General features: G+C 54.5%; 1 protein-coding gene across 2 annotated transcripts; it reads right to left on the bottom strand.

Moving 5' to 3' along the window:
- Window positions 1-146: 146 nt before the first annotated feature.
- On the bottom strand, window positions 147-16831 carry SIRT2 (sirtuin 2). Of its 2 annotated transcripts, none has more exons than XM_037132959.2 (16): window positions 16712-16831; window positions 15850-15896; window positions 12799-12847; window positions 12416-12529; window positions 9693-9734; window positions 9433-9539; window positions 9262-9318; window positions 8718-8786; window positions 4588-4717; window positions 2536-2595; window positions 2194-2249; window positions 1965-2041; window positions 1803-1854; window positions 1202-1272; window positions 992-1058; window positions 147-871 (listed from the first exon to the last, which is right to left on the bottom strand). In XM_037132959.2, the coding sequence occupies exons 1-16, from the start codon at window positions 16725-16727 to the stop codon at window positions 716-718; spliced, it is 1170 nt and encodes a 389-aa protein (XP_036988854.2). In that variant the 5' UTR covers window positions 16728-16831; the 3' UTR covers window positions 147-715. The 2 variants fall into 2 exon arrangements, with proteins under 2 accessions (XP_036988854.2, XP_036988857.1); XM_037132962.2 differs by lacking the exon at window positions 15850-15896 and adding an exon at window positions 13157-13297 and having other exon boundaries at window positions 16712-16828.
- Between the last annotated feature and the right edge of the window lie 222 nt (window positions 16832-17053).

Raw genomic sequence — 17053 nt, 5'->3', positions numbered from 1 at the left:
CCCTGCAGTCCCCTGGCGGCACCCCTCACTCTGTTTCTGACGTGAGCATCTAGATGTCCTGGTTTCCTCAGTGGCCCGAGATCTCCCCCCCTCCCTCCAGCTGCTTCCTGGTGTGCCGGCAGAAAGGAACAGCGAGGCCAGACGGCTGATTGTTAGTTCTTGTTTTTAATCTGTCTCCAATAAGCAACATCATCTTTCCATCCACACATGGAGGTGAGTCCTGAGTGCAGGTGGCCAAGCACCCACTTTGGGAGTTGGAGGCCGAGAAGTGGGAGGTCCAACCCCCACCACTGGATGAACTATGTTCGGAGCCCCCCCTTTCCCAGGGTAGGTTAGATTTTGTCTACTTGGCCACAGGCCTCTGGGAGCAGTAGTATGGGGTCCTGGGGACCTGTCCTGGGATGGTTAGAAATTTGGAGGCCCTCCAGCCCCCTGGGAGCAGTTAGAGATTAGGGGAGTTCGATCCTCGGCCCTTGGGAGAGGTTAGAGGCTCTGGGCTGTTAGACAGAGCTGCCCAGGCCTCAGCCCCCAGGAGATGTTAGAGATCTGGCAGGGGTGGGGGTGGGGGCTGGACACCAGTTTGGGGAGAGAGTGGTTATGAGATCGAGGGAATGCTCTGAGCTCCCCAGACAAGAGCTTCAAGTTAGGGAGGTCCGCGGCTGGTTGGGGCTCGGCGGTCCCAAAGGAGCTGGGTGCCCTGCCTGGGAGACAGCTGTCACTGGGGTTTCTCCCCGTCCGTGGTCCTGGCCTCTTCCTTGGCAGGAGGTGGGGACTTGCTGGAGGAAGCTGACGTGGTGGGGTTGGGGCGCCCCGACTCTGACTGAGCATCTATGCTGGCGTGCTCCTTCCGGACAAGGTCCTCCAGCTCCTTCTGCGGGGGACAGGATTTCCAGCGGTCAGAGGTCACCATGCCTCATGAAGTCAGAGGACCCGTGAGACAGGGGCCCAGGGACTGGGTTTGGGGTGGCCCGGGGTGGCCGGAGCTCCTCACCTTCCATCCGAGAAGGTCAGCAAGAGCCAGGCAGCCCTGGTCACAGTCACCCAGCCAGGCCACATCCCTGCGGGTGAGTGAGAGTCAGCTCTCCCAGGCTCGGCCCAGGCCCCTGCCAGCTCCGCCCTGTCCCTGTGGCTTCATGCCCTTCCTCCCACCTTGGACCTGTCCCTTGCAGGCTCTGCCCCTCACAGCAGACCCAAGCCTCACCTGTAGGCCTTCTTGGAGTCAAAGTCCATGCCTCCTCCGAGGCCCATCATCATTCCCAGGAAGGGGTCAGTCTGCAGGAAAGGGGAGTGTGGGGGGGCTAAGAGCACAGACCCTCGAGCCAGGCGGCCTGGGTTTGTATCCCAGCTCTGTGACTCTGCTCAAGTGACCTGGCCTCTCCAAATCTCAGTTTCCCTACCTGTGGAGAGGGACGATCATCGAATCACTCCTGGGGTTGTACTGTCAGTAAATTAACGCAAGAAAAATGCTTACAAGAGTGTCTGGCGTGAGGTATGTTTTTGCCTGTTTGGGGAAACATCATTCCCCAGGGCCCAAGGCGCCGGCTCCAGCTCACCCCGACCCTTCAGTCCCAGGAACTGCAACATCCCTGTTTTGGCTTCAGTCGCTTTGGAGTTGGGGTTTGGTCACTTACTCGGAAGGCTCCTGAAGGCCCAGGGAACTACTGATCCCTTCGGACTCTGGAACCCCTCGTCCTGAGCCCCAGGGGCCTGAACTGCTGGGATCCCTACAGACTCATCCAGATGCAGCAAGGAAAGAATGTGGGGGAGGGGCAGTGGTGGTGCATGAATAAAAGCTGACTCACCTGGCCAGTTTTTTCCTTGTTGATGAGCAGGCGAGGGGTAGACAGGGGTGCCCTGGGGGGATGTCGAACTGAGTGGTAAGGACCTGCTCTGGCTCCCGTCCCCTCCCTGCCCCCCCACTGCCCCGTGCCCCAGCATCCCCCCAGCCCTGACCCGCAACCTACTTGCCAATGAGGGATGCAAAGGGCTGCACCTGCAGGGAGGTGCCCATGATGATGAGCAGGTCCACCTTCAGGAAGTCCTGTGGAGGGGCAGTGCCATGAGAGCTCTGCGACGGGGTGGTCTGGGTGGCCGTCCCCACCCCCACCTCACCACAAGCTCGTGACCCTGCCCGGGGCAGGGCCCGGCTGTCCCTGCGTGGGCCAAGCACAGGGCGGTGGCGGAGATACTTACCGACTGAATGCAGGAGAAGAAACGGGCTGGGAGGTTCTCACCGAAGAACACGATGTCTGAGGTGGAGACGGACGGACAAACAACACCGGACAGAAAGAGTCAGTGAGTGGGGGAGGCGGAGAAAGGGAAGGAGGTGCGAACAGGCAGGAGCAGGAGGCAGACCGCAGCGCTGTGCGGGAGTGCAGAGCAGCGGGGACAGGCCAGAGAACGGAAACCTCTCCCCGGAGAGAGGGGGACCAGAGGGCAGGTGGAGGGTGAGTGTGGTCTTCGTGGGAAGGATTAGCGCAGGGAGGGGGGTTCCCAGTCCAAATCCCCCTTGGTCGTTCCAGCCCCAAGGCTCACCGGGCTTCACCACGCTCTGGCACTTCTCACACTTGGGAGTCACCTCGGAGAAGATCTTCTCTGGGCGTGGAGAAGGGGACGGGGAGAAGGTGGTGAGAGGCTCCGGGCCGGGGGCTGCAGCCTGCCTGCCGCCTCCCCCTGCCCCTTCCTTCGCTCTCCACACAAACACACCTTAGTCACGGGGAACCTCCTGGGGCATCTGACCTGCTCAGAAAGGGCCTCCTCTCAGAAAACTACCCCTTCCCTCCCCCATGCCTCAGGAGTCCAGGGGTGGCTCCCAGCACCAGGCTGCTGAATGGAAGAATAAACGAATGAGCAGACACTTGCTCCTAATAGAGGCCACTGGACGCCCGACCCCCCACTGGGGAATGGGGAACGGAGCTTGCCCGCGGGTCTCTGAGGGCAGCCCCCCTTCCTCCTGGGTCAGAGAGGCCTGGTGGGCGCAGGCCGTGGCAAAACAAGAGGAAAGAGTATGCAGATGGTCCTGGGGTGGGGAGAAGTCTGTAGGTGCAGCTGCTTCCCACCCTGGGTCGGTGACTGACCCCCCACCACACACACACCACACGCACACTTTCCTCGAGACAATCATGCTCATTATTGCTTATTGATTAAAGAAACTTGAAAAGTGTTCTGTCACCTGCAACCCACAGAATCCTGGCTTGCTCATTCAACTATTTATTCGTTTCTTCAACAAATACTTAGAGCACTGTTCCAATGTCTGCCATTTGCTGTAAGACACTTCTGCACGGACATTATGCCACTTTGTGGGGGCGGCACGTGGCCACAATGGGTAGTGCTAATTGTACAGGACCCCCAGCTGTGCGTGGCTCCCTATTCAGGCCTCCCCACCCCAGGGCTGGTCAGCTGGTGTTTTCTCAAAAAGGCCACACTCCAGAGGCCCTGCTATAAGGGCTGTCCTTATCTCGCAGGGACACCAGAGGCTTTGTGAAGTCAGCATAAAGAATGCCAGAAATGGGTTTCCAGGGTGAAATAAGTGACTTCTTAGTCAGCACAATGGATGTCACAAACAGTCTCTTGCTGGCATCCAAGAAATAAGGATTGGCTGGCATTCCCCCTTCTGAACCCTCTGTCCTTACGTGAACAGACACCACGACTTCAGCAAGCCCTGCAGTCTGCCCCGGCGGGGCAGCCCCAGCCCCCGGCCCTGTGTCTGGGGGCCTGTGTCTGGCTTCACACTCCATCCCATTCAGGCGACTCTGCTCCCCTGAAACTCTGGGCTGGGTCCTGTGCTGCTCGTGCAAGTGCTGTCCCATACAGTCATCATAGCAGATAATGGCTTTTTACATTTAAGTTAATAAGATCTAAAATTCAGTTCCTCGGTCCCACTAGCCATGTTTTGCTGTCACAAGTATCAAGTGGCTGACACACTGGACAATGTAGATATGGAAGGTCTCCCACATTTCGGAAAGTTCTGTTGTACAGTTCTGCTCTTCTTAGAGCTCAGCCCCGCCCTGGCTGGTGTGGCTCAGTGGCTTGAGTGTTGGCCTGTGAACCAAAGGGTTGCAGGTTGGATTCCCAGCCGGCACATGCCTGGGTTGCGGGCCAGGTCCCCTGTAGGGGGTATGTGAGAGGCAACTGATCTCACACAGCAATGTTTCTCTTCCTCTCCTTCCCTTCCCCTCTCTCTAAAAAGAAATAAATACAATTTTAAAGAATTTAAAAAAAGAACTTAGTTCCACTTTTCTTGATGAGCACCTCATGTACAATAGGGTGGGAGCCCCTCAAAGGACGACAGCGAAGGTTTTATGACCTCACAGAACAGGCCGTGGGACCACTCGGGACCCTCTCTGCTAACTCACGTCTCCGTGTGTGACGGAACTGGGTCTGGAGCTCGCACCCACCCTACGGTGGCTGTGAGGTGGTGCTGGAGGCGATGTCACGGTCACCTCACACCTTCGGAGGCTGCCATTACCAGACACAGAGCTGTGCAGGGCAGAACAAGGGCCCACGGGGTAGAGGTCCTGCCCCTGGTGCCGAGCGGTGGACAGTGGGCGGGAGGCCTGCCCTGGCAGGTGACCTCCAGCCCCTCACCTTTCATCCAGCTGAGCGGATACTCCTGCCGGCAGAGGGGGCTGACGCAGTGCGACGTGTGGAAGGTGCCGTGGGCCTCCACCAGGTCCTCGGGCTCCAGGCCGGCCACGCGCTCCAGGGTGTCTATGTTCTGGAAGGAGAGACGGAGGGAGGAGGGTCAGGAGTGAACCACTCTCCTCAGGGGCAGAAGGCGGGGCAGGGGGTTGTAACCAAGAAAAACCAGTGGGACGGGGAGAAGGAAAGAGAAGACAGGCAAGGGGCAAAGTGTGTCTGAAAATTCCTGTTTATTCTGATGGTGCCACTAAAAGGTAAAAGGGATGCTTCCAGGCAGGGCCCCAAACTCAAATGTATGTGGGCCAGGCTCATGGCCACCACCCAGCCCACATGGTGTTTTTCTGAAAATTCAGGCCACTTTTCTTCTGTTTTTTAGATTATTTGTTTTGTCAGAACCACACACTTCAGTGCCACCAACCAGAAATCTGTTGAAATAATGTAGAAATGCACACTATTTCCACTGACGCTGGAGCCCCTCCCCCAGACGTGGAGCCCCTCCCCCAGACGTGGAGCCCCTCCCCCAGACGTGGAGCCCCTCCCCCAGACGTGGCGTCCTGGTGCACAGCCCAAGCCGCACAGCTGCGTGTGGCAGCCCCGGCCGAGCACTGAAAGAAATGAAAAACTCAGGGGTTACGATTTGGTTTTAATCACACCGTTCCTGTTTCGCAGCGAGGTTTCTGACTGTGGTCTGTTTCACAGATGGCATCCTAATCTGTATTTCTCTAAGACAGAGATACTCTGCATTTTGACCGAACAACAGCGTCCTCTTCCACAGAGACGTCTGTGCTCCCTCATTTCTCTCTAAACGCGCAGCCCCTCTGGAGCAGCTTCTGTTTGCCCACCAGGCAGGTGCAGACGTAGGACAGTGGCAGACGTGGCAGACACGGCGCGTTGCGTGCCGCCCCTATCTGAGCTGACAAGGCTTCCTGGAGTCTCCACGAACAGCTGAAAGGCTCCCTTTCAAGGACAGATGGCCCATCGGCCCTGTCAGCTCCCTGCCTGCGGTCAGCCCTTCTCTACTAGGAATCCTAGTTTTGCCTGTTACTTGATTCAGCCTACTCCTGACTCCCTTGCTTAAGCAGTGTGCATGCAAATAATTCAAGAGCGTGAAGAACTGCCTAAATGACCCTGACATTCTCTGACGCCACGCGTAATCAAGAAACCACAAACAAAATCAAAGAATGAGGCTAACCTGTATGTACTGATACGAAATGATCTCACCAAGAGGTTAAAAGGCCCAAAAGCACAGAAGCAGCGTGTACAGGATGTGAAAAAACACATTTGAATTTATGTATCTGCTTGCCTAGGTATAGGGTATCTTCAAAGGAGACACACGGAGGAGTCAGCAGCAGCAGCCCGCGGTGGGGCGGGGCAGCGTGGCCCAGGCAGGCTCTGCACCGAGGACCAGCACTGAACTCCAGGTGATACGCAGCCACCGCCCCGGTGGCCCCAGGGCTGGGCAGGAAGCTGGCAGTGGGGAGGAGGTGGGGCCTGGGACAAGGGTGGGCCGTTCCCGGAGTGGGTAGTGGCTACCCAACTCCAGCCCACTGTTCTCCCTAGGACCGCCACCCAGGGTGCAGCTCCTCCCGGTTTTCAGGAGGAGACTGAAGTCTGGATTTTCACCTGAAATCTGATTTTTAAACCTTGGTTCCCTTTTTATTTCAAAACGTCATGTGCCTGGTTGACACATCGCCAGTGGCAGCTTTTAAAAAGCATGAAGATGGTGGATGTTTCTCATTCACATCAATGTTTTCTCCCTCTTTCTCCCTCCCTTCTCTTCTAAAAATTAAATAAACAAAATCTTTTAAAAAAATGCCTGACCAGTGTGGGCTCCGTTGGTTGGGTGTCATGCCACAAAGCAAAGGGTTGCCGGTTCGATTCCCGGTCAGGGCACATGCCTGGGTTGAGCGTTTGGTCCCCCGCTGGGGTACACACGAGAGACAGTCGATTGCTATTTCTCCCTCATGCTGGTGTTTCTCTCCCTTGCTTTCTCCCTCCCTTCCCTTCTCTCTGAAATTAAATAAAGTAAAAAAAAAAAATTTTTAAAGCATGAAGTTGCTACGTGGGTGTGAATATAGAATAGTCTCCTCGACAAGGAGTCAGGTGAGAGAGCCAAGCCCAGGGAGCACATGGCATCAGTGTGGCTAAAATACGCACAATAGTTTTCTGTTTTAAAACTGTGGCTGTTGCCCTGGCTGGTGTGGCTCAGTGGATTGAGTGCCAGCCTGCAAACCAAAGGGTCGCCAGTTGGATTCCCAGTCAGGGCACATGCCTGGGGTGCAGGCCAGGTCTCCAGTCGGGGGTGTGCAAGAGGCAACTGATTTGATGTTTTTCTTCCTCTCTTTCTCCCTCCCTTCCCCTCTCTCTAAAAATAAATTTAAAAAATCTTTAAAAAAAAATAGACAATAGTGTGGCTGTGCCTTACCAAAAGGCAATCTGAGTCAGAAGCCAATGAATTTGTGGTGACAAGAAATTTCCTTCTTTTAGCTGCCCTGTTAAAAGATTTTCACGATAGAAAAATAACTAAATAAAATTAATAAAAAAAAGATTTTCACGATAAATGTTAAGAGAAATAAAGAGAGGCAAATAAACTGGTCATAAAGAAAGTACAGATGCCGTGTATATTTAAAAGAATGTTTGGCTGTGGCGATCACAGCGACCTCAAGGAGCAGGACAACTGTTCCCACGTTTGAGTGGACACATGTGCCTGAGATAAAAATAGCTCGAGACACGCTTCAGGATTGCTGCGTCACCACAATTCAGAAAGAAGTGAAGACAACATGTTCCAGAAAACTGGGTCAGTGACTCAAATAGTGGCCAAGATCAAAGAAGAGGGTGTCAAACTTGAAAAAAAATGGTTTCATGAAATGTGAGAGAGGAAAGATTTTTTCCACCCATATCTACTTTAGGTGGTATGCTTTTCAGAGTGTTATGTGTAAGTTTCATGCACTAAATATTGCAGCTGGTGGGAAGAGTGCCTGAGAGTGCACTTTGACCCCAGAATGTACTCATGTCAGCACTCTTGTAAAAATAGCGGGCAGTCAGTGTGCTTTTAGGGTCGACCGCAAGGGTCTTGGCCCTGGCAGAGCTGGAAGGTGACCCGCCAAGCAGCCCTGACGGGCCACTCGCCCCCAGGTGCCAAATCTGGACCTACAAAGAATTCATCTCCCCCCCTGGTGGCAGCTTCTGAGGTTGCAGGCTGCAAAGCGCCAGGTCAGGAAGGAAAAATGAGGGCGCTTGCTTCCCCCGGCTGGCTGGCGGCCGGTGGGCTCAGCGGGCTGAGTGCTAGCCTGCGAACTCAAAGGTCATCAGTTTGAGCCCCAGTCAGAGCAACTGACTGATGTTTCTCTCCCTCCCTTCCCATGCCCCTAAGAATGAATAAAAACAAAATCTTTTAAAAATGAATAGACTACCTCTTTATATTCATGTGTTCTCTATTTTATAATTTTGAGTTCTTAGGTATAATTTATAGTAGCATGACAGAATTTCAATACACAATCATAAAACAAAGGTAGAGGCACAAACATGTTTTACTGTCAGGGGTGTGAGATCCCGGAATTCTTGCTGACTAGTCCAGAAGCCAAAAAGGTGAGCCGCCCTCGCCTGCCTGCTGCAGGGTGAGGCCATCTGGCTCAGCGCCTGACATGGCACCTATGAGGCCTTTGTGAAAATTACAGAAAGATGTCCCTTTCTTAAAGTACTACGTCACCCGTTAGGGTGCTATCACAGTACATGGATTTTGTTAGATCGAGTCGCTCTGGTATCACCTGCTGGAAAACCCTAACGTATATGAAATCTACAGTGCACATGGTGACCACCCCCTCAGACACGAGGTCCTTTCTCAGTGCACAGGGCACGGCTCCGAGAGGACTGCCCCATCATGTCACCACAGACCTGAGAGCGGGAAGCTTTTCCGGCCTCTGCTTTATGGAAGGGCAAACTGAGGCTGAGAAGGGAAATGACTCACTGCAGGTCACCTGACAAAGAAGCAGCGGCCTGAGCTCTGAGCCCTGAGGCACCAGGGCGCCTGCAGCCCGCACTCTTCCTCCCGGACTGACGCCCACTGGCCCGCCTACCTGAGTGTAGCAGCGCAGGAGCAGCCCTTTCTCCTTCAACAGGCGGATGAAGTAGTGACACAGGGTCGGCTGGAGGGGAGCAATCAGAACAAGGCTGACAGTGACACAGAAGACCCCGTTTTACCTCGGGGAGGCACCACATCGACCTTGCGAGGCGCAGTCCATCATTATCCCCCTTTCGTGGTGAGGAAACTGAAGCACAGGGAGGCTGACTGTCTTGACAGTCACACGGGGGCCAAGCTGTCGAGTTGGGATTTGTACAAAAGCAGGCTGGCTCCAGAGTCCGGGCATTTACACGTACTGTTAACTCATTTAAGCCTCACAGCAACCCTCTTCGGATGATATCAGCAGCCTCATTTTATAGGTGGGGAAACTGAGGCTCAGGATCAAAAGAGCAGGATAGAAGGGATTAGGAGTTGGACCCAGACAGTCTGGGCCCAGAGCCCAGGAGCTCCTTGACCACGTGACGCTCGCCCAAGCGGTCTTTCCCATGCCTCCTGTCTGCCACCCTTTTCTGTTGCCCTCGGCTGAAAAAAGAGCTCACCTTGAATTGCCCAGGATACAGCTCCTTGGCGAGAGCAAAGAAGGGCTCTGGATGTTTCTGTGGGAGAGACAGCGAAGGGCAGGTGGGTACCCAGATGCCCCTGGTGAGAGGAGAGTGGAGGGACCCCTCCCCCCCGACCCCACCATTGCAGACCTTCCTCCCTGCACGTACCTTGAAGTAGCCAACCTCAAAGATGGCCTCCGGGTAGGGAAGATGGTACTTCTGCAGGTTGGCATAGAGGCCCGTGGATGGGGAGCGGAAGTCGGGGATGCCCGCGGCTAGGGGAGGAGGGGCAGGGAGCAGTCCATCAGGGACTTGGGCCCCATCTATTCCACAGTGACCCTCCTGAGTGAGGTCCCAGACATGGCTCCTTCGGCTCCTGGAAGGGGCTCCCCAAACCAGGGCGTGGCTACTGGGGGAGGGGTACTTACATGTGGAGATCCCAGCTCCCACCAAACAGATGACCCTGCGACCTGAAAAAGAGTATAGGTATCATGTGACTTGGTTTGCTCATCCCCCAAATAATACCACCCATCACAGCCCCTGACACTGTTTACTCAGTTCCAGGTGCCGGGTCCTCAGTTCCAATGCATGAATGTTCCTCTCAACCATCTTGAGGCAGGTGGTGTTAACACCCCCATTTTACAGATGAGGAAACCAAGGCTCAGAGAGGGGAAGCAGTCACACAGTTGAAAGAGCCAGGATGAGGACAAAGAATCTACCATTTGAAATTATACCAACTTCATCAAGAAAAGACCCCTAAGTTGGAGAGAAATTTCTGTCCCTAACCAGAGCTAGAGAAAAACACAAGACCTTAACGAGGAGGCTGGAGCTGGAGGTTCCCCTAGAAAAGCTACAGGTTACTGTACAATTCTCTGGCAGCACCTCGTCTTTTGGACATAATCCTGAATGACCATCCATTTCTAGCACATTATACACATTCCTTTCCTCTGCAATCAAACACCCACCAGCCACCCGAAGTCTGGCAATTTTCCGGGTGAGGACTGAAGATTTGCCACCCTCAGCCCAGGACAGTGGACAGGACAGCGGGTGGGGGCTTCAAATCCTGGCTCTCCTGCTCACTGACAGGGCGTCTCAGTCAGATCAGCCGTCTGACTTCGGCTGCCTGCTCTACTAATTAAATGAGCATGCAGCAATGACCTTGCAGGCAGATGAATGAATGTATTCATGTAAAGCTTTGATCTGTGCCCAGACTGAGCAAACGCCACACGGTTGACCCTCGATCAATGTGAGGGCTTCCTAGAGATGGCGCCACCCCCACCCTGGCCGCTGAAAATCTCTGTAGAACTTTTGACCGCTCCTAAACTTATCCACGATACCCTACTGTTGACGGAACCTTTACCTATAATGTAAAGAGTAATTGATACATAGCTATGCTATATGTATTACACACTTTGTTCTTACAATGAAGTAAGCTAGAGAAAATAAAATTATTATGAAAATCCTAAGAAAAATAGTCACAGCATTTATTGAAAAAACCTGCCTATAAGTGGGCCCGTGCAGTTCAAACCCGCATTGTTTAAGGGTCAGCTGTATGTGTTTGCGGTTGTTCTTTGAGTCAATTGTACTAAGCATGAGACTCATAATTTGTGTAGCAACAAGCAGTGTATTCCCCCATTTTCACCAGCTTTCAGAGAAGAGGACAGGAAGGCCTTGGCAGGGGTTGAATCACTTCCCTACAGCCCGGCTGCCTCTTCAGCTGCTGGCTGGCAGACGGCCCTGCGGCACAGAGCCCCGGCATCTGCCCGTCGGCTGAGGGACAGACGCGGGTGAGGCCCTGCGAGCCAGGCGCCTCTGGGGTGTCCTGTCCAAAGCAGGACAGCAGGGGTGACAAAGGCTGAGGCCTGCCACAGCCTCAGCCCTCAGCTTCCATCTCAGGGATGCCAGCAGACAGGGCCTGGCTGGACCCAGTGGGGGGCTCCGGGGCAGGGGGCCTGTGTCTGGATTCAGGGGCCTCAGGTTGCTTCTAACCGGCTGTGTGACCCTGCACCAATTCACTGCCTCTCTGTCTCAGCTCCCTCCTCTGTGATGACCTCACAGATACAATGTGGAGGAGGCCTGTCAAGTGCTTGGTCCAGTGCTTGGCAAGTGGTGAAGGCTCGATGAACTGTTATTATTATCCCTTCGTAGGCCCTGTCATGAGCCAATTATCCTAAAATCCAGGTGCAGGAGGACGGAAGAAACAAAAGCTCTGTAGCCACTGCCTGCGTCCTCCGGGGCACACCCAAGCCGGAAGCTGGCTGCAGACAGCTGCCCGGCCTGCCCGGGAGAGGGAGGCCCAGGGTGGTGGGCCTGGCTGCTGGAGGAGGGAGCCGGCAGCGGCTGGAGGACAGGGAAACTGGAGAAGACGTCCTCAACAAAGGGCTGTTCAGGACCCTCAAAGGGTTGATTGTTGTAGTTGAGGACTGCTGAGGGCTTGGTTTCTCAAACTCTGGTGACCTCAACTCACAGCAAGAAATATAAACCACACGGTGACCCAGTAAAGAGGCACCTACACACACCAGCTGAAAGAAGCTTCCTGTAATCATTAATAATCATAGGGAACACCTACACAGCTCTTGCTCTGTTCCAGTCCTGTCCCAGGCATTTACATATTTATTGTTTTAACCCCTAGTGACTCTGAGGTAAACGCTATTATCATTCCATCAAATAGGACTGGCCAGTCATCAGAGCACGGTCATTCGGCAATGCAGATGTAACCCAGGTTTGGCCAATCAGCGACAATAGGGATTGGTTTGGGGTGAGAACACAAGCCAGCCTGGGCCAACTGAAGCCAATTTCTGCTTTTTTGCTTCAACCACTTGGAGAAAGATGCTCTCTTCAGTCGGAGCTGCAAGGCCAGTGGAATTGCATTTGGACCTGCATTTGGACCTGCTAGGAGCTACCTTTGCCCCAACACAAAGCAGCACCAGAGATGGTTAAGACTTTTGACAACATGGAAGCCCCTGGCCCCAGGCTTCAAGCTGGATTTTAATTAAGGGGTCAACAGACTCCCCCCCCTTTTTTTTTTTGCACAAACCAGTTTGAATTGGGTTTCTTGTTACTGGCAGATAGAAGGTATGAATGGTTCAAGTGGCTGGGGCTGGGGCTGAGGAGGGGAGAGCGGCGCAGCACAGGGAGGGGGGGGACTTACAGCGCTCACTCATCATGTAGCGGGCCACCCCTTCCAGGGTCAGGCTGTCCAGCAGACGCTCTTTCTGGGTGCCCAGGCCCAGGGCCTGGGAGAAGAGATTCCGCAGGAAGTCCACTGGTCGAAGAGAGACAGCAGTAGCATTCAGCCCGGGTGCGCAGAGGCCCAGAGCGGCCCTGCCCCAGCCCAGGGGTCTCCTGCCCCCCCCCTCCATTCAGCCTCCCATGCCTGACCCAGCCATCGGCCTCCGGGAGTTGGCACTGTACCCATTATTACGTACCCGAATGTCACCCCTGATGGAGCCATGGAGGCGAGGGGTATCACCCTCCCCTAAACCGCCCCTCCCCCTCCCCCCACAGAACCAGGCTTCTGAGGAAGATACTCACTCTCTGCTTCTCCACCAGCTGCTCCTTCCTCAGTGTCTGAATCTGAGTCCTGGAAGGGGTGGGGGTGGGGTGGCCAGGCCCAAGAAGTGGGGTTAGGGAGTGGGGGATGGGTGACACCCCAGTTTGGGAAAAGGCTCTGGCTGGGAGGTGGACCCAAGGAAGTGAGGGGCAGTGGAGGGATAGCTCTGGGGGGCAGTGCGGGGGCTCTGGGACAGGGAGCCTGCAGTGGGACCTGGCCTGCCACTCCCAAGGACATAATCTCATGCAAGGGACTCTGCTCCTCTCAGAGCCCCTCATCTTGGAGATGGAGCTCAAGGGCCCCCCACTAAGGGGCCATTGTGAGATGAAGTGAGTTAACCTAAGTGAGGTGCTCAGGCAGCATCCAGCAGGGTGAGTGTGCAGGAAGCGCTGGCTCTTGTTATTTCATGTGCCCAGGCCACATCCTCGCCTTGCATCGCCACTGCCCCCTGTAGCCTGTGCCCTCCTCACCAAAGTCACTCTGTAATGACGGGATAATGCCAGTGAAAACACTTCAGCCTTCACCCTGTGGCCGGCACCCTGCCTGCTAGAAGCCTCGGATACCACCTATCTAACACCTCCATCTTGTTACTGACCCCTCCTGGCCAGGCTCCCAAATTGCAGGTCTTGGGACTGTCCTGGGTGCTCCCTGCTTTCTCTCTGCACCTTCCCTGGGGTGGCTGCCTCTTCCAAGCCAATAGCCTCTGTCCAGTCACTGATGATGCCACCTCTCTGATCCAAGGTTCCTGTGGCCTCCTGGATGCCTCCCTCTAAGGGACCCCAGGACCTCACTCCCACTGTGTGCCAAACTGGCCTCAGCATCTCCCTCAAACCTGCTCCTCCCCCTGATGGTGGGAGATGAGACAGCATCATCTCAGTGTGGCCTCCAACTCACAGTCTACCTGATGCCTCTAACCTCCTTCCCCTGATCGCCTGCCACAATGTGTCCCCTCCTCAGTGTTCCCCCAGGTCCAGCCTGTTCTCTCCCCTAGGGGAGCCTGTCTCAGCCTCCCGGCCTTGCTCTCCACCTCTGATCGACCCCACCACCCTCTGTGTGAGGGCCTGTCCCCTCCACCTTCGTCTCTTCTCTTTGGTGTCTCCACTCTAATCATCTCATTGGAGTATCTACGGGGTTCCCCGTGATGCCAGCTCCAGGAGGCGGGGTTTTTTCACCACAGGATGTCCAGCACCAAGAATAGGGTCTGGCATGCGGCAGTGCTCCAGAAGTATCCCGCACTGAATGAATGAGTACCTACGTGTTATGCCGGGGCTGGGCCCTATAATGGCTCTGGTAAAAACGATTCTTACCAACTCACTCTCCTGCTTCAAACCCCTCCAACAACCCCTCTGGCCCATCACTCACTATCTGGTTTCAAGTCTTTTTGAATAGGAACCTCTCTTCCAAACAAATGTACCAGTACATTTTTATTGCATTTTAGATTATATACGCTTTGCAAAAAGTCCGACTTTCAGATAAGGTGTAACTTGGGGCACCTGCCTTGTAATTTCACTCCCTCCCCCCAAGATAACCACTATTAACCACACAATGGTCATTTCGCCAGATTTTTTAAATCTGAATATAAAACATTATTTCCCAGATATGGGTCATACCAAAACACAATGCCACACCTTGCATCTTCTGCAGGACAAGATACTGTAGACCTACCTCATTCTTTTAACCAGCTACACTGTGTTGCATTCATTGTAAGGAGGCCCCACAGTTCACTTAACTGTCTACTGACAGCCACTTGGGCTGCTTCCAGTTTTGCCCCATTATGGACAATGCTGCAATTTACGCCTTCGAATCTCTCTTTGGGACTGAGGATCCTTTATAACATTAAACCTTTTTCTCTGACAGTGGCCCTATTTTGGGAGCCAGGCGAGGGAGAAGCCTTGGCCTGACAAGAAACTCTTATACGCTCTGTGTGCACCTGGGAGGTGCTTTACTCACAGCTTCTGCATCGCCTGCATCTGAACAGCGACTTCACTGCGGGGGTGGGCAGCAGGCCTTCAGGCTGCAGACAGGCTCTGCGGAAGGACTCGAGGGCCCTGCCCAGCAGGCGGGAGCAACTTGGCCTAAGCGGGAGCTGGCATTGCTCACGGGGCCTTCGGGCCTCCCTGAGGCAGCTGCCTACCTCTCCCTGGACATTCTGAAAGGCATTGTGCTGTGCGCTGTGGGTTGCAAATGCTTCTCTGGTATTCTGAGTGACAGAGAACAGGATACTTAACAACTCTGTCTCAAGTTCCTTTTCTGTAAAATGGCCACAATACGCCTTGACCCCCATGGGAATGCTGGGAAGATGAAATGAGGTGATGGCCGTAAAGCACTAAGCAGAGTACCCGGCTGAAGTAAGTACTCAATGAATGCCAGCCATACAGTTAGTTGACCACCCCCAATCACTGCCTACAAAACCCACCACACTCTTCCATGCTCCCAGGACTCTGCACTAGCTGGGGGAAATACCTCTGTGTGAAATACCACTTCTCAACTCGCCTGAGAAAATTCTAAGTTATTCTTCATGTACTACAAATGTGTCTACCTCAATCTGACGCCTAGACTAGCCTGTGGACTCCTCCGGGATGGACTGGCTGCAATCTCTGTGACCCCACAAAGTTTCTTCTGGGCTCCCACAATGCCCTGGGCTACTTTCACAATCATTTTCATGTAAGGTCATTTGCTAGTCACTTGTTGATGAGATCTGTGAGTTCAGGGACCAAGCTGGATGCCTGTCCCAGGAACAGCATAATGAAGTTCAGAAGGGACTGAGGTGTGTGGGGGGCGGGGCAGGACGGGGAAGGAGAGAGGAAAGCTCAGTAGGGCAGGCCTCGGCTTGAGGCTGCCCACCCTCCTTTGATTCTCAGTCCTCAGCATCCACCACTCCCCAGGAGGCTGAACTGGGCCCTGGGACAAGAGAGTGGGGCTGTGTGCTGAGGGCCCTGGGGTAACTCTCCCTATTGTCACCTCCCCCCAGGGGAGTGGGGTGTAGGAACAAGTCCATCTCTCTCCTTCCCTCCACCCTTCCCCCATCTCACCTGAGCCTCCTGCACCTTCCCTGCCTGGGTCTCCAGAGGGTCAGAGGCTGGGGGAGGAGGGGGAGCAGATGTGGTTATAGTGGGGGGAATGGTTAAGGGGTTATCAAGGGCTTCAAAGCAGGGGGATGGAGGCAAGAATACCCACCAACCTAGCTATACTGGGGTACGGGGTGGTGGTAAAAATGGAGTAGAGGGAGGGAAGGGCTGGGGAAAAGCAGAGTGGAGGGTGCTGGGAGGGACAAAGGGCCAGAGATGAAGGTTTAGGAGAGGGAGGAGAAAGTAAAGGATACAGGGCATGGAGGAAACCTTAGGAGGAGTTAGGACGACATATAGTGTGTGAGTGTATGTGCGGGGAGGGCTCGGTTTACAAGGAGTGGTAAGTTTAGAAAGGAGGAGAGAAAGTAAGAGATATTCGGACTGAAAATAGGTGTGGGGGACAAGGTGCGATGAGGGTGGTATGTTTAGGAGAGGTACAGGAACTAGAGGGAAGAGATAGGAAGAGGCACCAGGGGTGCCCTAGCATCCTACAGTTCCCCCAAACAACCAGGTACCCTTGGCAACCGGGGCTGCAGCAACTTAAGCCCTTAGCAACCAAGGTCCTTGACAACCAAGGCTAGTGAAACACGGGATCATTAGTAACTTGGGAGACATGTCAAAAGGCCCCTTAAAACTTCGCGACCCAGAAACCCACCAGCCTACCAATATGGATCACTTAGCAACAGCCCCCCCGAACCCCACTTCTCCTGCATGCAGCCCCAATCTCCTTCCCCACCACACCCGCCCTCGAGCCCCGGGGCCTGCAGCTCTCAGCCAGGCCCCGGCGAGGCCCGGCCCGACTTTCCCACCGAGGACCCCGACTCACCGTCCCGTTCGGCCATGGGCACGGGGCGGGAGCCCTTGGGGCTGTCACCGACTGCTCTGTCCCGTGACAGCACCGGAAACAGTAGGGGCAGAGATGTGGCCGAGATAGGGCAGAGAACTACTACTCCCAGCAGCCAGCGCGGCCACATAAAAGCTTTCGCTTAACCAGTGGCGTACGCCCTTTCGAAGTACGAAAAAAAATAGGCGAGGTCCGGACTACGAGTCCCAAAGTGCCCCGCGCCGGTAGCCATGCTGATAAAGGGCGGCCGGAAAATGTGGGAACCGGTAGAGAGCCGTAGTCCATATGAAGACTCTGATTGGTCGTGGTGTGGTACGGGGGCGA

The sequence above is a fragment of the Artibeus jamaicensis genome, unplaced genomic scaffold (assembly GCF_021234435.1).
Source record: "Artibeus jamaicensis isolate MK-2021 breed Jamaican fruit bat unplaced genomic scaffold, CSHL_Jam_final contig_47, whole genome shotgun sequence".
NCBI classification, from domain to species: domain Eukaryota; kingdom Metazoa; phylum Chordata; class Mammalia; order Chiroptera; family Phyllostomidae; genus Artibeus; species Artibeus jamaicensis.
The sequence above is the reverse complement of the archived record's forward strand: the minus strand, read 5'-3'. Positions and strand labels throughout refer to the sequence as shown.

Bases quoted from the DNA above. Each gene is read 5' to 3' on its own strand.
- SIRT2 (XM_037132959.2), bottom strand. The intron at 2,042-2,193 runs GTAAGTATCTCC...GCCCCTCCACAG, and splicing joins TCTTCTCCTGCATTCAGTCG to GACTTCCTGAAGGTGGACCT. The intron at 1,059-1,201 runs GTGAGGCTTGGG...ACTCACCCGCAG, and splicing joins GACTCCAAGAAGGCCTACAG to GGATGTGGCCTGGCTGGGTG.